Raw genomic sequence first — 22,502 nt, 5'->3', positions numbered from 1 at the left:
AAAGAGACTAGACTGTGACACTTAATGGGGTTTTTTTTTTTAGTTATTTATTTAAGTTCAATTTAGTTAACATATAGTGTATTATGAGTTTCAGGTGTAGAATTTAATAATTCATTAGTTGCATATAACACCCAGTGCTCATTACATCAGGTGCCCTCCTTAATGCCGATCACCCACTTACCCCATCCTCTCATCCACTCCCCTCCAGAAACCCCCAGTTTGTTTCCTATACTTAAGAGTTATAGTTTGTCTCCCTCCCTATCTTTATCTTATTTTATTTAGCCTTCCCTCTGATCCTTAGTCATAAGTGAAGTATGTTGAAGTCACCATCTCCTTTCAAAACAGAGGTCACACACCCACACCATAGAAGAAGAACGTGTAACAGAAAATATCTCCTCTTCCACATAAACTCTTCTAGTGGAAATATCCTGCTTTATATCTTTTCAATTATATTTACAATATTTAGAGAGAAACACTGTATTACATAAAAACTATAACTGGGGGAGACACTAGTTCCTTTCAACACAAATAGGGGAAGAGAGGGATAGGACTGGATGCCACCAACTAAGGGAACACAATTTCAGTTCTAGAGAATATTATGAAGGGAATCAGATCTTAGCCCCAACCTCTGTTGCTGGAAAGGTCTCCTCATTGTTGGTCTGGGGGTTCACTCTTTGCCCAATAAGGTACTCCAGCCCCCGAGGCCAGGTCTCTTCATAAGCTGGGAGTTTAGTTCCTTGTTCCCCAGCCAACAATTAGTTTCCAAGTTCCAGATAATACAGGTATAAGAAAGTGGAACCTCTCTCCCCAGTTCCACCAAATAACTACATGAAGCAAAGTCTCACCCCCATGCTGGACATGCAAATGAGTGTTATAAGTAAACCTTTTTATGAAAACACTCTGGATTTGAGAGCTAATCTGTTACTGAGATATAATCAAGCCTATTCTGACTCCTTCCTCAGTAGGACCCACTCACCTTCTTGGGGAAAGTTGCATCAATCTCCTCCTGCAGTTTCTGTTGGACATCAGGGTGAGTGGCCAATTCATACACAAGGAAAGAAAGAGAAGTGCTAGTGGCCTCATAGCCAGCAAAAATAAAGATAATAGATTGGGCCACAAGTTCCAGATCAGACAGAGCTAAAAGGAGAAGAAAGACATTTGAACTAAAACAGATGAATATAAAATACCACATTTTAGATGATGAGAAATCTATTTGAAACACACAGTTCCTTTGGGGGAAAATTTAAAAACAATCCAGAGTCAAACTCACAGTGGTTTGCACTCTGATGTCTATTTTACAGAGCCAGAAAACCCAGAAGTTGTCTTGACTTGGTTATTCCCATGGCGTATACTATTATTATTGTTTTTTTTTATTTCTTTTCAGCATAACAGTACTCATTGTTTTTGCACCACACCCAGTGCTCCATGCAATACGTGTCCTCCTTAATACCCACCATCTGGATCCCCCAACCTCCCACCACCCGCCCCTTCAAAACCTTCAGGTTGTTTTCCAGAGCCCATAGTCTCTCATGGTTCACCTCCCCTTCCAATTTCCCTCAACTCCTTTCTCCTCTCCATCTCCACATGTCCTCCATGTTGTTTGTTATGATCCACAAATAAGTAAAACCATATGATAATTGATTCTCTCTGCTTGACTTATTTCACTCAGCATAATCTCTTCCAGTCCCGTCCATGTTGCTACAAAAGTTGGGTATTCATCCTTTCTGATGGAGGCATAATACTCCATAGGGTATATGGACCACATCTTCCTTATCCATTCGTCCGTTGAAGGGCATCTTGGTTCTTTCCACAGTTTGGCGACCGTGGCCATTGCTGCTATAAACATTGGGGTACAGATGGCCCTTCTTTTCACTACATCTGTATCTTTGGGGTAAATACCCAGGAGTGCAATTGCAGCTCTATTTTTAATTTCTTGAGGAATCTCCACAAGTTGGTGGCTGCACCAACTTGCATTTCCACCAACAGTGTAAGAGGGTTCCCCTTTCTCCACATCCTCTCCAACACATGTTGTTTCCTGTCTTGCTAAATTTGGCCATTCTAACTGGTGTAAGATAGTATCTAAATGTGGTGGGGTTTTTTTTAATTTTTTATTTTTTATAAACATATATTTTTATCCCCAGGGGTACAGGTCTGTGAATCACCAGGTTTACACACTTCACAGCACTCACCAAAGCACCTTCTAAATGTGGTTTTAATTTGAATCTCCCTAATGGTTAGTCTTCGACAAAGCAGAAAAAAATATACAGTGGAAAAAGCACAGTTTCTCCAATAAATGGTGTTTGGAAAATTAGACAGCTATATGTAGAAGAATGAATCTCGACCATTCTCTTACACCATACACAAAGATAAACTCGAAATGAATAAAAGACCTCAACATGAGACAGGAATCCATCAGAATCCTAGAGGAGAACATAGGCAGTAACCTCTTCGATATCAGCCACAGCAACTTCTTTCAAGATATGTCTCCAAAGGCAAAGGAAACAAAAGCGAAGATCAACTTTTGGGACTTCATCAAGATCAAAAGCTTCTGCACAGCAAAGGAAACAGTCAAGAAAACAAAGAGGCAACCCACGGAATGGGAGAAGATATTTGCAAAGGACAGTACAGATAAAAGGTTGATATCCAGAATCTATAATGAACTCCTCAAACTCAACTCACACAAAACAGACAATCATATCAAAAAATGGGCAGAAGATATGGACAGACACTTCTCCATAGAAGACAAACAAATGGCTATCAGACACATGAAAAAATGTCCATCATCACTAGCCATCAGGGAGATTCAAATTAAAACCACATTGAGATATCACCTTACACCAGTTAGAATGGCCAAAATTAACAAGACAGGAAACAACATGTGTTGGAAAGAATGTGGAGAAAGGGGAACCCTCTTCCACTGTTGGTGGGAATGCAAGTTGGTGCAGCCTCTTTGGAGAACAGTGTGGAGATTCCTCAAGAAATTAAAAATAGAACTTCCCTATGACCCTGCCATTGCACTCCTGGGTATTTACCCCAAAGATACAGATGTAGTGAAAAGAAGGGCCATCTGTACCCCAGTGTTTATAGCAGCAATGGCCATGGTTGCCAAACTGTGGAAAGAACCAAGATGCCCTTCAACGGACGAATGGATAAGGAAGTTGTGGTCCATATACACTATGGAGTATTATGCCTCCATCAGAAAGGACAAATACCCAACATTTGTAGCAACATGGATGGGACTAGAAGTGATTATGCTGAGTGAAATAAGTCAAGCAGAGAGAGTCAATTATCATACGGTTTCACTTATTTGTGGAGCATAACAAAAAGCATGGAGGACATAGGCAGTTAGAGAGTAGGGGTTTGGGGTAAATTGGAAGGGGAGGTGAATCATGAGAGACTATGGACTCTGAAAAACAATCTGAGGGGTTTGAAGTGGCGGGGGGGTGGGAGGTTGAGGTACCAGGTGGTGGATATTTTCAAGGGCACGGATTGCATGGAGTACTGGGTGTGGTGAAAAAAATAATGATACTGTTATGCTGAAAATAAATAAATTTTTTTAAGTTTATTGCAGCACAGAAGAAATGCTTAAATCACAAGAGTAATACTGAATTTTAAATAAATTATAAGCAAAGAATATAATTAAAGTCTAGGGCTGCCTGATGGCTCATTTGGTTAAGCAACTGCCTTTGGCTCAGGTCATGATCCCAGAGTCCTGGGATCAAGTCCCACATCGGGCTCCCAGCTCCATGGGGAGTCTGCTTCTCATTTTGACCATCTCTCCTCTTATTCTCTCTCTCTCTCTCTCAAATAAATAAATAAAATCTTTTTTAAAAATACATAATGTCTATTGGGATGCCTGTGTGGCTCAGTCAGTTAAGTGTCTGCCTTCAGCTCAGGTCATGATCCCAGAGTCCTGGGATAAAGTCCTGTTGGTCTCCTTGTTCAGTAGGAAGACTGCTTCTCTTTCTGTCTGCCTCTCCCTCTCCTGTGTTAGCTCTCTCACTAACAAATAAACTAAATCTTTTAAAATAAATAAAGTCTACTGAAAACATAAAAAAAAGAAGTTGAAAGGAAAAAAAGAACACAGGAACCCAAATGAAAGGACTTACAGAGACAAAGCTGAGAAAATTAACAATCTAAATTAAAAAATCATATAAGAGATTAAGTAAGTAATTAATATATGAGATCATACTGCCATTTATAAATAGACAAATTCAGAATACTGGATATTATACACAACTAGCCAATTGTTGAACACTGCATAAAAACTCATGATATACTCTATGCTGGCTAACTAGATATAATAAAAAAATAAAAATAAAAATAAATAAATAAATAAATACAATAATGGTGATGAATGGAAAGTTCACCCTAACAATGGACTATCACTCCAAATGTAGAAGAAATGGTGGAAGTAGAAAGTCATCATTTGCAACCATCATAGTAATAATTGTTTTTGTCAAATACCATCTTTGACTATCATTGCCCTTTGAGCTTTGAACAAACTGTGGCTGTGTTCTCGAAAATGCTCTGGCTACCGTTTGTATCTGAACATGTGTCTTCCTTTGATTTTCTAATATTCCATCTGCTAAAAATCTTCCTCTGTATCTCAGAACCATCTCCTGTCTCTGAGATACCCCATCAAGTGCCCTTTGAAGCTCTCCTGGCTTACCTTTATGGGTGTCCATTTCTTTGGAATTCTGGGAGTTAATCATCAGCTGAAGAAAATCCACTCGGTGCTGGACACAGAAAGAGACATTTCAGTGACAAAAAGTCACTTGTGAAGTCAGAAATAAACAGGGGTGCAGAACCTAACTTTCTCCTGAGATTACTTTACACCCAGGGTCCACAGAAGCTTCTGTGTCAGCATCTTCCAATGCCCCACCCTCTCAGAACTCTGCAAAATCTACAGAGAGATCCTGGGGTACCAGTCCTATCTCCCTGTCCTATAGACACCCTAGTGCCGGCCACCAGGCCTAAGAACAGGTAACCCTACTTGGCCAGCTTGCAGCCTCAGCGCCCAAAGAAGACACCTGCTCATTCCAGACTATGACAGCCTCAAATTTAACATAACCAGGCACCTGAGGGGACCATCTACCAGAGAACGTGTAAGAAAATACACGTGGAGGGCGCCTGGGTGGCTCAGTGTGTTAAGCCGCTGCCTTCAGCTCAGGTCATGATCTCAGGGTCCTGGGATCAAGTCCTGCATCAGGCTCTCTGCTCAGCAGGGAGCCTGCTTCCTCCTCTTTCCCTCTGCCTGTCTCTCTGCCTACTTGTGATCTCTCTCTGTCAAATAAATAAATAAAATCTTAAAAAAAAAAAAAAGAAAGAAAGAAAAGACACGTGGAATTGAAGGGATCCTTTGCCAGTGTATGGCAAAATTATACTACCAGGATAATGATTTTACACAGTAATTTTTATGCTTTGACCATTTGTTGAAGGGAAGTGATAGCTTTTCTCTCACCAAAGTTTATGCACTGACATACTCATTGGCAAACTTATTCTTAAATTTTAAACACTCTCTGACTCATCTTCTTATCTCCTCTCCTGACCTCCACCTTTTCATTGTCTCTAAAAACATTAGAACTCTCTTGCCCTAAACTCTAGAGTTCTCTGTTTACCATAAAAACATACTTAGTAGTGTACACATCAGATGCATACAGCTCAATAAAAGATCAAAAGTTAACATGCACATGGAACCACCACTGGATTTACCTTTTGTTTATCTTTGAGGCGACTTTCCTTCATCCGCTCTACAGATTTCTTGAAAAAATCAGTAACTCTTTTTGGAAATAGCCAGATATTTAACATTTCAAAAACTGGGGTAAGGAATGGAAACAGTACTATAAGAAAAAAAAAGGAAATATCAATGAAAATGCAAAATTTTCCTAGAGCAATTATAATTTGGTCTACCAACCTGAGGATTAAAAGACACCAACATTCATGGTTATTCCCTCTATGTCATTTATTCAAACTTTCAAGCTAATGGCTAAGCCACAGCAAGTCACACACACAGGCCACCATTAGAGCAGTCAGATCAGTGTCTCCTGCCACATCTATGGGGTGACCAAAGTAAGAGGATTATATTCTTGGATCTCTTAGCCTTTTATTTTGGACTAGAGCCTCTTTGGAAACACAAGACCATAATATGCTACTTTAATATATCACACCATTTAAGAAATTGTGTCAGGATGGAATAATACATAGTATGCCCTTCAACAATAATGGAGTAAAACTAGAAAACAAAAACACAAACAACATGGAAAACCCATGAATCTGTGAAAATTACACAATACATTCTTATACAGCCAGTCAGCAAAGAAGAAACATAAAGGGCATTTTAGAATTACTTGGAGAATATATGCATGAAGAAACCACACACCAAAACTTATGCAATGTATCAAAAGCAATGACCAGAAAGAAATTTATCATTATATATGCCTACCTTTAAAAAGAACCAAGATCCAAATCAATGACCCAGCTTTCTGTCAAAAACATGCCGAAAATACAAGAGCACACTAAACTAAAAGCAAGCAGAAGGAAGCATATAATGTAGACAAGAGCAGAAACTTAGGAATTAGAGACTAAAAAACAAGAGAAAATTCAAAGAAATCAAAGCTGATTCTTTCAAAAGACCTTTAGCTAGACAACCAAGGAAAAAGGAGAAGACATTATAATTACTGTCATCAGAAGTGAAAGATTAGATTATTGCTGACATTACAAAAATAAAAAGGACTACAGAGATGGGGCGGTTGGGTGGCTCAGTGGGTTAAAGCCTCTGCCTTTGATCAGGTCATGCCCCCAGGGTCCTGGGATCCTGTATCCCAACCCCACATTGGTCTCTCTGCTCAGCAAGGAGCCTGCTTCCTCCTCTCTCTCTGCCTGCCTCTCTGTCTACATGTGATCTCTGTCTGTCAAATAAATAAATAAATAATCTTTTTTTTTTTTTTAAAGGACTACAGGGAATACTATGAAACTGAATGCCAATAAATTAGACAAAATGGGAAAATCCCTAGAAAAAGATAAACTAGAAAGTGACATAAAATGACACACACACAGGCAATCTGAAAGACAAATAAAAAGACAGAGTTAGTAGTGAAGAAACTACTGACAAAAAGAAGCTCAGCTCCAGATGGTTTCTCAGGTGAGTTCTTGCAAATATTTAAAATGCAGTCAACACTAATTTTGCACAAATTCCTCAAAAAATAGAAGAGGTAGGAAGATTTTCAGTACTGGCATAAAAACAGACACATAGACCAGTGAAACAGAATAGAGAGCCCAGATATGGACCCTCAACTCTATGGTCAATTAATCTTCGACAAAACAGGAAAAAATATCCAGTGGAAAAAAGACAGTCTCTGGGGCACCTGGGTGGCTCAGTGGGTTAAAGCCTCTGCCTTCAGCTCAGGTCATGATCTCAGGGTCCTGGGATTGAGCCCCGCATCGGGCTCTCTGCTCAGTAGGGAGCCTGCTTCCCTCCCTCTCTCTGCCTGTCTCTCTGCCTACTTGAGATCTCTCTCTCTCTGTCAAATAAATAAATAAAATCTTTTTTAAAAAAAAAGACAGTCTCTTCAATAAATGGTGCTGGGAAAACCGGACAGCTATATGTAGAAGAATGAATTTCAACCATTCTCTTACACCGTACACAAAGATAAATTCAAAATGGATAAAAGACCTCAACATGAGACAGGAATCCATCAGAATCCTAGAGGAGAACATAGGCAGTAACCTCTACGATATCAGCCACAGCAACTTCTTTCAAGATATGTCTCCAAAGGCAAAGGAAACAAAAGCGAAGATCAACTTTTGGGACTTCATCAAGATCAGAAGCTTCTGCACAGCAAAGGAAACAGTCAAGAAAACAAAGAGGCAACCCACGGAATGGGAGAAGATATTTGCAAAGGACAGTACAGACAAAAGGTTGATATCCAGGATCTATAATGAACTCCTCAAACTCAACACACACAAAACAGGCAATCATATCAAAAAATGGGCAGAAGATATGAACAGACACTTCTCCATAGAAGACATACAAATGGCTATCAGACACATGAAAAAATGTTCATCATCACTAGCCATCAGGGAAATTCAAATTAAAACCACATTGAGATATCACCTTACACCAGTTAGAATGGCCAAAATTAACAAGACAGGAAATAACATGTGTTGGAGAGGAAGTGGAGAAAGGGGAACCCTCTTCCACTGTTGGTGGGAATGCAAGCTGGTGCAGCCTCTTTGGAGAACAGTGTGGAGATTCCTCAAGAAATTAAAAATAGAACTTCCCTATGACCCTGCCATTGCACTCCTGGGTATTTACCCCAAAGATACAGATTTAGTGAAAAGAAGGGCCATCTGTACCCCCCCCCAATGTTCATAGCAGCAATGTCCACAACATCCAAACTGTGGAAAGAGCTGAGATGCCCTTCAACAGACGAATGGATAAAGAACATGTGGGATACACACACACACACACACACACACACACACACACATATACATATAATGCATACATACATACACACATACACACAATGGAATGTCATTCAGCCATCAAAAAGGATCAATACCCACCATTTGCATCAACATGGATGGAACTGGAGGGGATTATGCTGAATGAAATAAGTGAAGCAGAGAAAGACAATTATCATATGGTTTCACTCATATGTAGAACATAAGGAATAGTGTGGAAGATTACAGAAGAAGGAAGGGAAAATTGAATGTGAAGAAATCAGAGAGGGAGACAAACCATGAGAGACTCTGGACTTGGAGAATCAAATTGAGAGTTTTAGAGGGGAGGGGTTTGGGGGGATGGGTGAGGCTGGATGGGTATTAAGGAGGGCACAATTGCATGAAGCACTGGCTGTTATACCCAACAATGAATTGTGGAACACTGCATCAGGAACTTATGATGTACTGTATGGTGACTATAAAAAATATTTTTAAAAAGGATGGGTAGAGATTGGAACCTTCACATTTTACGGGTGGGAATGTAAAATGGTGTCGTTATTGTGGAAAACAGTTTGGCAGTTACTTATTAAATTAAAAACACTAGACTTTAGCAACACAGCAAGTTATAAAGCAAAGCATTGTACAAACTTAGCAAAGTTACTTTTACAAGTCTACCTCCAAATACACACCCAAAAGAGTTGAAAACAGGTATTCAAGCAAAAACCTGTGCATGAATGTGGATAGCACCACTGTTCACAATAGCCAAGAATTGGAAACAACCCAAATGTCCATCAAATGATAAAAGGACAAACAAAATGCAGCATGTCCATACAATGAAATATTGTTCTGTCATAAAAAGAAAGTTCTGATGGATGGTGCAACATGGATGAAACTTGAAAACATTATGCTAATGAAGGAAGGCAGCCAGAAAGATCACACGTTATATGATTCTATCTGTATGAAGAGTCCAGAAGAGGTTAATCTGTCAAGACAGAAAGTAGATTAGTGGTTGCTTAGGGCTAAGAGAAGTGGGTAGTGATAGTCAAACAATAAAGTACAGAATTTCTGTGTTGACAACAATATTCCAACCATTGACTGCAGCAAATTGCTCATATCTTTGAAGGCACTAAGCAGAATTTTCAGATTCCTTGAATCATAACAGACATACAGCACTGTTTCTGATAAGGTGTACTGCATACACTTGACATACATATATAAAAATGATCACAATAAGATTAGTTAACATCCATCATCTCATATAGTTATAAAAAACAAAATTTTCTGGTTTGGGCGAAGGGGGTGGGATTATGGACATTGGGGAGGGTATGTGCTTTGGTGAGTGCTGTGAAGTGTGTAAACCTGGTGATTCACAGACCTGTACCCCTGGGGATAAAAATATATGTTTATAAAAAATAAAAAATTATATTAAAAAAAAAAAACAAAATTTTCTGCCATTATGATGAGAACTTCTACAGTCTATTCTCTTGGCAATCTACAAACACATCATACAGCAGAGCTAACTATAGTCCCCACATTGTGTTTACAGTCCAGTACTCATCTATCTTATAACTGAAAGTGTGCAACTTTGGTCACCTTCATTCAAGTACCACCCCACAACCCCTGCCTCTGATAACCACAAATCTGATCTCCTTTTTGTAGGACTTGGTTTCTTGTACTGTTTTTTTATTCCACATGTAATTGAGGTCATACAGTATTTGTCTTTCTCTGATTCATTTCATTTATTGTAATGCCCTTGGGATCCATCCATGTGGTCCAAATACAGAATGTCTTTCCATTTTTATGGCTAAATAAGACTTCATGGTATATACATACCACATTTTCATTACCCATTCCTTGGATGATGAACACTCAGGCTGTAAAACTGAACTGTACATTTTAAAAGGGGGGACATATATGTTAGATGAAGTTATATCTCAGTAAAATTGGTGTAGAAAGGTAGGAAGAGAAGTGAGGGAGGAAGGAAGAAAGGGAAAAAGAGGAAGGAAGGAAAAAAGGAAAACTAGTACTGAACGTACTTATTGAGAATAATAATGGATCAAGAAAATCAAATTTTAAGAGCTTCTTAGTATTTTCCACGAAGGGATCCTGTGGGTTGTTGAGGGAATCAATGTTCACTCCAAATGATGTGCTGGTAATCACATCCATGCTGTAGGCCCCAAAGATGCTGTGAGAGAAAGAAAAAATTAAAATCACCACCTCTTTACTATCTTAATCCAACACATGCAGCAAAAAGTGCACGTAGACTGCTCTGAGGAAGTGGTGATGCAACATGGGGGCTTAAGTGGGTACGAGAAGAATAAATGAAAGAAGATGGGATTGGGAGGGAGACAAACCATAAGTGACTCTTAATCTCACAAAACAAACTGAGGGTTGCTGGGGGGAGGGGGTTTGGGAGAAGGGGGTGGTATTATGGACATTGGGGAGGGTATGTGTTTTGGTGAGTGCTGTGAAGTGTGTAAACCTGGTGATTCACAGACCTGTACCCCGGGGGATAAAAATATATGTTTATAAAAAATAAAAAATTATATTAAAAAAAAAAAGTGCACGTAGATTCCAATGTCCAGTCAAGAGAAAAACCACACATTCAAAACCATCTTCTGCATCATCTGAAGAGTCTAGATGCCATCACACTCACTCATGAGGTGCTTGTGAGGTGCCAATGATGCAGCTGGTCTTGTGCTAGGAGTGATGGGGACACTGTGACATGTTAGACACACTTCTGAGCTCAAGGAGCTCAGTCACGGAGGGATAGAGACCCAAAGTTGGACAAATTACAGTAGCATGTTTTGAGTATGGGCAGCAGAAGGTGGATAAGCACTGTGTCTGAGCAGGACAAATGGTAGGATAATTAACTCTTCCTCATGAAGTCATGGAGAAAAACTGAAAGCTTTTCCACTAAGGTCAGGAACACGGCAGGGATGTCCATTATCACCACTGCTATTCAACATAGTACTAGAGGTCCTAGCCTCAGCAATCAGACAACAAAAGGAAATTAAAGGCATCCAAATCGGCAAAGAAGAAGTCAAATTATCACTCTTCGCAGATGATATGATACTATACGTGAAATTGATCTGGATCTTCTCTCACCACAGTATCTGTGCTCAGAGCTGATTCCTCTTCAGCACATTATAGAACACCAACACCCTGTTCTGTGCTGCAAGGACCACAATCCCTTCTTCTCTACACCCTGGCTAAGTGTCCTGAAAGACCCACTCTGTCTCATCTTCATCAATCTGAGATTGTCCTGAGGACTCATTCATTTTTGGAAAATGTAAGAACTAAGAATGTTTATACTTTAAAGATATATATTAAGTCACACCAAAATTGATTTAGGGGATTCCATAGTTAAGTGACCACATGCCAATAGTTTTCCTAGGACAATCCCAATGTACATCTGTTCATCCTGCATAATTTAAAATATCCCAAGTTGGGGGACGCCTGGGTGGCTCAGTGGGTTAAGCCGCTGCCTTTGGCTCAGGTCATGATCTCAGGGTCCTGGGATCAAGCCCCGCATCAGACTCTCTGCTCAGCAGGGAGCCTGCTTCCTCTCTTTCACTCTCTGCCTGCCTCTCTGCCTGCTTGTGATCTCTCTGTGTCAAATAAATAAATAAAATCTTTTTAAAAATTATATAATTAAAAAAAATCCCAAGTTGGGGAGAAAATAAATAAATATTTTTTATTTTATGTATATTATACATGTATGCATGTGTGTACACACACACACACATATATATATACACATACACACATATAGTGTCACCATCCCATTACATGAGCAGGGCCTTCTCTTTTTCGAGATTGAAAGAAGGACAGCTGGTCATGAGAATTAATATCTAGTGTTTTGCTAATATCCTCAACAAAATCAAGAAGGGTCTTAAGTTGTTCCAAGTTCCACATATTAATGTTCTTACTCCACCCAGTGCCCATCAATATGTACCAAGTACCTTCCCCTCCCACCATACATACCCTCTACACTCAAATATTTGGTACATTTTTTTTCCAATCATGTATTGTGGTCTTCCAGAATATCCAAGGTGACAGTTAAGCAGATAAATTAATCCTGCCTCATATACACTAAAGAAGACCCTTTCTCTTCTGACTGTCCTGCTTTTTAGGTAAGCTACCTCTTCTTGGCTGGCCCACTGGAGTTGTAACACCACATGCATACTTCAGCTGCTTCACTGGAGTGACTCAACAGTGGCAGTTGGCTCTGTGGCAGCAGCTGGAAAATGTCATGACAGAGCTGGAATCCCAGCAGCTGCACTCCTACTTACTCTTTCAAGTTGACAGGTTTGCCTTTCTCGGCCTCCTTCATCACGTTCTTCACCAACACATCTCCATACTGGCCAATGATGGAGAACATCTACACACAAAATACAACACCACCTGAAGTTAAATCTGAGAATCAAGTCCTAGAATGATGTGGCTCTCACAAGCATGGAGCAGTGATTTGTAATAACAAATCTTATCATGTCTGCTATAGGACATTAAAAAGGCCATTTTTATGAAGCCCAAATTCTGCAGACTTCCCCTTTGAGATGGACTATGATTGTATTTCCTACCTGCTCCCAGATGTATTCCTTACTTTCTAATTGAACGTCTTCTTTTCTTACCTCCTTGAGCTTTCCGCTAGTGAAAGTAGGGGACAACAATGTTCGCATCCTCTTCCATTCTTCATCCTCAGACAAAGAGATTGCACTTTTCATAAATCCCACTGGACCAAGAGCCTAGAGTCAAAGAAAAACACAATTTGCCCTACATAAGTCTTGGAGGTCTCAAAGGTTGTGGAAAATTTGTTAAACAGGCAGAAATTATTCAACAAATATTTTGTGATCATCAACTTCGTTGTAGGCCCTATGGTAGGTGATCAACAGAGACTTATCCCAAAGGCCTAGCTTTTTGCAAGGCTGAGGACACATCCAGCCACCTGCTGTGCTTTCCAGCCTTTATATTCCATCTTCATTTCAGTGTATATGTCATATGAGAGAATTTGTCAGGGAAACTACTTCTCCAGGGGAATACACAGGATTACCACCTAGTACATTCTCTTAAACTGTGCAGAATAGATTGGATTGGTGGAAGGCAGCCAAATAGCCTGGCAAACTGTATGTTGCCTCAGACCAGTTCTACCTTTTTCATATATCCACAGCATATGATACTCAAAAATTGGATGTCTTGATATGGTGATTTTAAAAAAAAAAAAAGCATTGTAGTTAACACTAAAAAGATTAGGAATCTGTTTGATTTTGTGAAGAAATGGATACAGTAACATGGAAATCTCTTCCCCCTGTATTTTTCCCAAACAAACATAAGGAAAAAGAGATAAATGGCTCTATTTCTCATCTTGGGATTAATCTAGCAAGCCAATCAGTTTGAATATTTCTTCTATTTTATAAAACTATATTTTGTTTTAAAATAGATATCTCCATGGCTAAAGTTAACAACTCAGGGAACAACAAGTGTTGGCAAGGATACAGAGAAAGAGAACACTCTTACACTATTGGTAACAATGCAGACTGGTGCACCACTCTGGAAAACAGTATGGAGATTCCTCAAAAACTTAAAAATAGAGCTATCCTATGACCCTGCAACTGGACTACTAGGTATTTATCAGAAGGATACAAACATAGATCAAACATAGATTTGAAGGAACACATGCACCTCAATGATTATAGCAGCAATGTGCACAATTGCCAAAATACAGAAAGAGCCCAGATGTCCATTGACAGTGGAGTGGATAATGAGACATGGTGTGTGTGTGTGTGTGTGTGTGTGTGTGTGTCTATATCGTATACATGGAATATTATTTAGCCATCAAAAGGAATAATATTGTGCCATTTGCAACAACATAGATGGAACTAGAGGGCATTATGCTAAGGGAAATAAGTTAATCAGAGAAAGCCAATAATATGATTTCACTCATATGTGGAATTTAAGAAACAAAACAGATGAACATAGAAGGGAAGGAAAAATACAATAAGATAAAAACAGAGGAGGCAAACCATAAGACACTCTTTAACTATAGGGAACAGACGAAGTTGCTGGTGGGGAGGGGGTTTAGGGGATGGGGTAACTACATGATGGGCATTAAGTAATGAAGTAAAGAACACTGGGTGTTGTATGCAACTGATGAATTACTGAATTCTACCTCTGAAACTAATAATACAGTATATGTTAATTAATTGAACCTTAATTTTAAATTTTTTAATGAAAATACAATAAAAATAAAATGGATACTTCTAACACCATTTCATGATAAAAATTCACCAACTAAGAAAAAACAAAGTTCCTCAACTTAATAACAAGCATCTAAAAACCTTACGGCTAACATCACCTCAGTGAGGACAAACTGATGTTATATCACTAAGATGATGAAACAGGACACTTCAGCCTCTGTCATCCCACAAATAACAACAATAAGACAGCTATCCAGAAAAAAAATGGGCTCCAGGGCGTAGGAGTCCATTCAAGAAGATTCAACAACACAGTGGAGCAAAACTCCTGAGAATAACTGTACAAGAAAAGTAGGGAGAAGAGCTTTATTTTGCCTGCATCACCCCATGACCCAGGTCAGCACTGCTCAGCACTAAGAGGACCCTCTCTGACCTGAGATAGTTCCCCTTCCTGGGGAACAGCAGAAGGGTGAGCAACCATTAGCCCCAGCCCTTCAGGGCATGGCACAAATTACCTGTTTTGGTTTCAAACCTCCCAGAGACTGGCATGGCTGACACAGCTAGATATAGCTAGGAACAAAGAAGGCAGGACTACCAGTATCCGTTAAGTGGAAGGAGTGACCATGCTTCTCTGTGTCCTGCTCTGCAGAAGTCTCCAGAACGCTTTGTTGCTGAGATGAACAGTTGGCCCAGCACTATGTACCCTCTAAGATTTTGCTGCTGATAGTCCCAGAGGTTTTCACACTTGCATACTCAAGGTTCCAGAGTCCTGCTGTGTCCCATCTGCACTCACACGAGTTGCCTCAGCCAGTGCCACCACCAACACTGTGAGCTCCAAATCTACACCACCAGCCAGTCTTCGCCTTTATGATGGGGCATACGGACAACACCAGCCCAAGCCCCAGCAGTTTCTGGGCCTGAGGCCAGGCCTGACTCCTGTCTCTGGACTGCACTGACACTTGAGATCACAGCTAAACCCTGAAAATGCACACCTACACACTGCCAGCCTATCCTCTAGTTAAAAGCCCCACTGCTATGCATGCCGTACTGGCTAGCCCTGAAGCCACGTGAGTGCACACAGACTGCTCAGGAACTCAAAGCTACCTGTGTGCCCACAATTGGTACAGCCCCCACCACTGGCACTACTCTGTTTGGGGCATGAGCCTGCTTTCAGCCCTCCAGATGAGTATGTGCATAGCACCAACTCTGGCCACCATTCTCCTTCTCCAGTCTCCTGGTGCTGGATCTGGGGGTGATGCTGAAGACCCCAATTGCTACCGCAGCCACAAAGAACCCTCCTCTGCTCTTGTTGCCAAGGATCATGCAGTCGTGTGGCTCCCAAATGCATGAACCAACCATGCCCTCCTCGATTATTTTAAATTATCCAGTCAGAGTGGGAAACAAAAATGAAAAGAATTGGGGGGAAAAGCCTACAGGACTTACAGGACACCATCAAGTGAAACAACATTCATATTATGGGAGTCCCAGTAGGGATTTCCCCCAGTAGAGAAATCATACTAAAAGAAACAATGCCTGAAAATTTCTCAAACCTAGAGAAATGTATGGAAATCTTGAGTCATGAGGCTTAAAGTCCCAAATAAGACTGAATCTGAAAAAAACTTCTACAAGAGATATTATAATAAAACTGTCAAAAATTAAACCCAAAGAAAAAGTCTTGAAAGCAGCAAGAGAAAAGAAGCTCATCACATACAAGGAAACACTATGGGGCTATCAGTGGAATCCCCAGTGGAAATCATGAAAGGCAGAAGACAGTGGATGATTTATTTGAAATGCAGAAAAACATCCCAACTAAGAATACCTTACCCAGAGAAACAAGACTTTCAGAAATGTGAGAGAGATAAAGACATTTCCAGACAAACAAAAGTGGACAGAATTCATTACCACTAAGCCTGCCTTACAAGAAATACTAAAGGGAGTCCTTCGAGCTGAAAAACAAAAGGACAGTTAGTAGTAACATGAAATCACATGAAAGTATAAATCTCTCTGGTACATATAAATGCATAAATTCAGAATACAGTGGTATTATACTGGTGATATACAAATTACTTATAACTCTAGTGAAAGTTTAAGACACAAATAATTTTTAAAACTACAGTTAAAATCCCCTACTATTATTGTATTATTGTTGATGTGTTTCTTTGATTTTGTTATTAATTGGTTTATATAGTTGGCTGCTCCCACGTTGGGGGCATAGATATTTAAAATTGTTAAATCTTCTTGTTGGACAGACCCTTTGAGTATGATATAGTGTCCTTCCTTATCTCTTATTATAGTCTTTGGCTTAAAATCGAATTGATCTGATATAAGGATTGCCACTCCTGCTTTCTTCTGATGTCCATTAGCATGGTAAATTCTTTTCCGCCCCCTCACTTTAAATCTGGAGGTGTCTTCGGGCTTAAAATGAGTTTCTTGGAGGCAACATATAGATGGGTTTTGTTTTTTTATCCATTCTGATACCCTGTGTCTTTTGACAGGGGCATTTAGCCCATTCACATTCAGGGTAACTATTGAGAGATATGAATTTAGTGCCATTGTATTGCCTGTAAGGTGACTGTTATTGTATATGGTCTCTGTTCCTTTCTGATCTACCACTTGTAGGCTCTCTCTTTGCTTAGAGGACCCCTTTCAATATTTCCTGTAGAGCTGGTTTGGTATTTGCAAATTCTTTCAGTTGTTGTTTGTCCTGGAAGCTTTTAATCTCTCCTTCTATTTTCAATGATAGCCTAGCTGGATATAGTATTCTGGGCTGCATGTTTTTCTCGTTTAGTGCTCTAAAAATATCATGCCAGCTTTTGCACAGCAAAGGAAACAGTTAACAAAATCAAAAGACAACTGACAGAATGGGAGAAGATATTTGCAAACGACATAATCTATAAAGAACTTAGCAAACTCAACACCCAAAGAACAAATAATCCAATCAAGAAATGGGCAGAGGACATGAACAGACATTTCTGCAAAGAAGACATCCAGATGGCCAACAGACACATGAAAAAGTGCTCCATATCACTCGGCATCAGGGAAATACAAATCAAAACCACAATGAGATATCACCTCACACCAGTCAGAATGGCTAAAATCAACAAGTCAGGAAATGACAGATGCTGGCGAGGATGCGGAGAAAGGGGAACCCTCCTACACTGTTGGTGGGAATGCAAGCTGGTGCAGCCACTCTGGAAAACAGCATGGAGGTTCCTCAAAATGTTGAAAATAGAACTGCCCTATGACCCAGCAATTGCACTATTGGGTATTTACCCTAAAGATACAAATGTAGTGATCCAAAGGGGCACATGCACCCGAATGTTTATAGCAGCAATGTCCACAATAGCCAAACTATGGAAAGAACCTAGATGTCCATCAACAGATGAATGGATCAAGAAGATGTGGTATATATACACAATGGAATACTATGCAGCCATCAAAAGAAATGAAATCTTGCCATTTGCGACAACATGGATGGAACTAGAGCGAATCATGCTTAGCGAAATAAGTCAAGCAGAGAAAGACAACTATCATATGATCTCCCTGATATGAGGAAGTGGTGATGCAACATGGAGGCTTAAGTGGGTAGGAGAAGAATAAATGAAACAAGATGGGATTGGGAGGGAGACAAACCATAAGTGACTCTTAATCTCACAAAACAAACTGAGGGTTGCTGGGGGGAGGGGGTTTGGGAGAAGAGGGTGGGATTATGGACATTGGGGAGGGTATGTGCTTTGGTGAGTGCTGTGAAGTGTGTAAACCTGGTGATTCACAGACCTGTACCCCTGGGGATAAAAATATATGTTTATAAAAAATAAAAATTAAAAAAAAAACTACAGTTAAAAGAATTTGTTAAATACACAATATAAGATATGTAAATTGTGACATCAAAAACATAAAATTGGTGGGGGAGGAATAAAAGCATTGAGTTTGAAAATAAACACGTTAAATTCTTAGCCACTTAAAACAGACTACTATGTCTAGAAGATATTTTATGTAAACCTCCTGGTAACTGCAAAACAAAAACATAGAGCAGATAAAGAAAAGAAAAAGAGGGGATAAAATCAAAGCATAGCACTGTAAAAAAAAAAGTGAAATTAAAAAAGAAAGATATGTACCAGGAATAATTGATCTATGAAACACCAGGACTAACAAATGACAATAGTAAATCCTTATCAATAATTACTTTAAATGTAAAGGAAATGATGAATGGATAAAGACAATAAAATATTACTTGGCCTTAAAAAGGAAGGAAATCCTGCCATTTCCAAGCATGGATGAACCTGGACAACAGGGACAACATGCTAAGGGCACTAAACCAGATACAGAAGGACAGGATTTGCAAGATCTCAATTATAAATGGAATCTAGAAAAATAAAGTCAAGCACAGTAACAAATAGTGGAATGGTAGTTATCAGGAGCAAAAGAAAGATAGAAATCAAATGGTACAAGCTTTTGTTAATGAGATGAAAAAGTTCTAGAGACTGAATATACTATATGGTGATTATAATTATTAATACTATACTATACATTTGAAATTTGCTTTAAAAGTAGATCTTAGTAGAATGGCCAAAATTAGCAAGACAAGAAACAACATGTGTTGGAGAGAATGTGGAGAAAGGGGAACCCTCTTCCACTGTTGGTGGGAATGCAAGTTGGTGCAGCCTCTTTGGAGAACAGCGTGGAGATTTCTCAAGAAATTAAAAATAGAACTTCCCTATGACCCTGCCATTGCACTCCTGGGTATTTACCCCAAAGATACAGATGTAGTGAAAAGAAGGGCCATCTGTACCCCAATGTTTATAGCAGCAACAGCCACGGTTGCCAAACTATGGAAAGAACCAAGATGTCCTTCAACGGATGCATGGATAAGGAAAATGTGGTTCATATACACTATGGAGTATTATGCCTCCATCAGAAAGGACGAATACCCAACATTTGTAGCAACATGGATGGGACTGGAAGAGATTATGCTGAGTGAAATCAGTCAAGCAGAGAGAGTCAATTATCATATGGTTTCCCTTATTTGTGGAGCATAACAAAAAGCATGGAGGACATAGGCAGTTAGAGAGAAGGGGTTTGGGGTAAATTGGAAGGGGAGGTGAATCATGAGAGACTATGGACTCTGAAAAACAATCTGAGGGGTTTGAAGTGGCGGGGGGGTGGGAGGTCGAGGTACCAGGTGGTGGGTATTATAGAGGGCACGGATTGCATGGAGCACTGAGTGTGGTGAAAAAATAATGATACTGTTATGCTGAAAATAAATAAATGAAAAAAAAGTAGATCTTACATGTTCTTTTTTTTTTTGACGTTATGTTAGTCACCATACAGTACTTCATTAGTTTTTGATGTAGTGTTCTATAATTCATTGTTCTTTTTTTCTTATTTCTTTTCAGCGTAACAGTATTCATTGTTTTTTGTACCACACCCAGTGCTCCACGCATTCATTGTTCTTAACACAAACACACACACATACACAAAGAAACTCTGGGAAAGGATAGATATGTTAATTCATTTGTCATAATCACTTCACAATGTATACATAAATCAAAACATCACACTTAAATATATACAGTTTTCATTATGAAAAATGTATGTATAAATATTTAAATGGTGAAAGACTTAATGCTCGCCCCTAACATCAGGAACAAGACACCACTCTTATTTAACATCTTACTAGAAATCCTAGCTAGTGCAAAAATATAAAACAAAGAAATAAAGTTGTAAGATTGGAAAGATAAAAATAGGAGCATCCCTATTTCAGGTTCTGTAATTGTCAATGTAGAAAATCTTGAGGAACATAAAAAGAACACGTCTGCATCTAATAAATGAGCTAAGCTAGGTTACAGGAAATAAGATCAACACCAAAAATCAACCACATTTCTATATAATAAGAATATGTCAAAACACATTAAAAAAACCATAACAATTATAATCACACAAAGAAGGTGAAATACTTTAGATGTATATTTAACAAAACATACACGGTTTTCCAGTGCTGAAAACTAAATGTGGGTGAAAAGAATCAAAGAAAACCTAAATAAACACATATTGCTTTCATAATACTGAAAGATGTGACTTGGTAAAGATAGAGATTTTCTGCATACTGATCGATAGGTTTAAATCATGTCTTTAAAAATCCTCACAAATATTATGTAAGCATAGATAAGTTAATTCTAAATCTGTATGGAAAGGCAAAGGAGTTAAAATACCTAAAACAATTTCAACAAAAAAATAAAATGGGAGGCATCATTGTTCATGATGCTGACTTACTGTATGGCCACAGTAATCAAGATTGGCATTGATGAAGAGAGAAATACAGAGATCAATGAACAGAACAGAGAATGAGAAATACACACACACACACACACACACACACACACACACACACACACATGCCCAACTCAATTTTGATACTGTACAAAAGCCATTCAATGGAGGAAGTACGGTATTTTCACAAATGGTGCTAGAGCAATTAGACATCCATAGGCCAAACATGAAGATTTCACTTAAACTTGAGACCTCACAATTAACACTTAAAATTAACACAAAATGGATCACAGACTTAAATGTCAAAGTTATAACTATGTAAGATGTACATTATAACTACTTAAATGTAAAACAAAAAATAACTACTCGGAGAAAATCCTTGGAATTTAGGGTTAGGTAAAGATTTTTCAAACTTGATGCCAAAGTCACAATCCATAAAAGGATAAAAGGATAACCTGGCCTTATCAAAATAAAAAAAAAAGTTTGCTCTGCTGAACATCCTGAGACAAGGAAGAGAGTAGCTACACACCATGCCTGTAAAAGAATACTAAGGAGACTTTTTGGTAATGGAACAGCTCCATAACATCATTGGGTTGCTAGATACACAAATCTACATAATCTACATGTAAGATAAACGTTCAGATAACAACACACACACACACACACACACACACACAAGTGCATATAAAACTGTTGAAATCTGGGGGCACCTGGGTGGCTCAGTCGTTAAGTGTCTGCCTTTGGCTCAGGTCATGGTCCCAGGGTCCTGGGATCAAGTCCTGTATTGGGCTCCCTGCTTGGTGAGAAGCCTGCTTCTCCCTCTCCCACTCCCCCTGTTTGTGTTCTGTCTCTCACTGTCTCTCTGTCAAATAAATAAATAAAAATCTTCTTTTAAAAGATTGAAATCTAAGTTCTGTGACTAGAACCAATGTCAAACTCCGCTTGGACACTGTATTATAATTAAGCAAGATATTACCTTAGAGGAAACAGCTTGAAGGTTACATGACATGGGACCTCCTGTTACAACTTTCTGTGAATCTCTTCTTATTTAAAGAAAAATGTTTTATAAATAAATAAATATGTAAATTTAAAATAAATCCATGCTTACCCGCCGGTTTGTGAAGACAGAGTAACATTCTTTCACTAGTACTGTTTTGATCATGTCCGGATCAGTGATAGCCAACACAGGTTGTCGCCCATCATAAATCCTGTGTGGGGGAAAATAGACCTGATCACACTTAACATGACAGTTTCTACAGCTGCAGCCATGCCTGGAAGTCCAGACTTTTATCCCAATGGTACCTAATCCATTCTCTGAGATCATGGTTAGAAATACCATTACAATAGGTTTTTTTCCCACTTTTTTTTTTATAAACATATATTTTTATCCCCAGGGGTACAGGTCTGTGAATCACCAGGTTTACACACTTTACAGCACTCACCAAAGCACATACCCTCCCCAATGTCCATAATCCCACCCCCTTCTCCCAAACCCCCTCCCCCCAGCAACCCTCAGTTTGTTTTTTTTCTTTTTTTTTTTAATTAATTTTTTATTTTTTATAAACATATATTTTTATCCCCAGGGGTACA

At 39.1% G+C, this 22,502-nt stretch overlaps 2 protein-coding genes across 4 annotated transcripts in view; both read right to left on the bottom strand.

Moving 5' to 3' along the window:
- The window catches only part of LOC309854061 (cytochrome P450 3A12), a 45,874-nt gene that overhangs the window by 9,247 nt on the left and 14,125 nt on the right, over positions 1-22,502 (bottom strand). For all 3 annotated transcript variants that reach the window (XM_082712755.1, XM_082712756.1, XM_082712757.1), the window contains 7 exons: positions 22,021-22,120; positions 13,083-13,196; positions 12,744-12,832; positions 10,485-10,633; positions 5,716-5,843; positions 4,673-4,739; positions 977-1,137 (listed from right to left, as the gene is read on the bottom strand). In XM_082712755.1, the coding sequence (XP_082568881.1) occupies positions 977-1,137; positions 4,673-4,739; positions 5,716-5,843; positions 10,485-10,633; positions 12,744-12,832; positions 13,083-13,196; positions 22,021-22,120 (808 nt within the window). The remainder of the gene's footprint in view (positions 1-976; positions 1,138-4,672; positions 4,740-5,715; positions 5,844-10,484; positions 10,634-12,743; positions 12,833-13,082; positions 13,197-22,020; positions 22,121-22,502) is intronic.
- LOC309854063 (cytochrome P450 3A12-like) overlaps positions 1-22,502 on the bottom strand; it is a 106,883-nt gene that overhangs the window by 70,259 nt on the left and 14,122 nt on the right. The gene's annotated exons all lie outside the window — the stretch shown is intronic.

Source organism: Mustela nivalis, assembly GCF_964662115.1.
Source record: "Mustela nivalis genome assembly, chromosome: 19".
Classification (NCBI taxonomy): domain Eukaryota; kingdom Metazoa; phylum Chordata; class Mammalia; order Carnivora; family Mustelidae; genus Mustela; species Mustela nivalis.
This window is presented reverse-complemented; position numbering and strand designations above follow the sequence as displayed.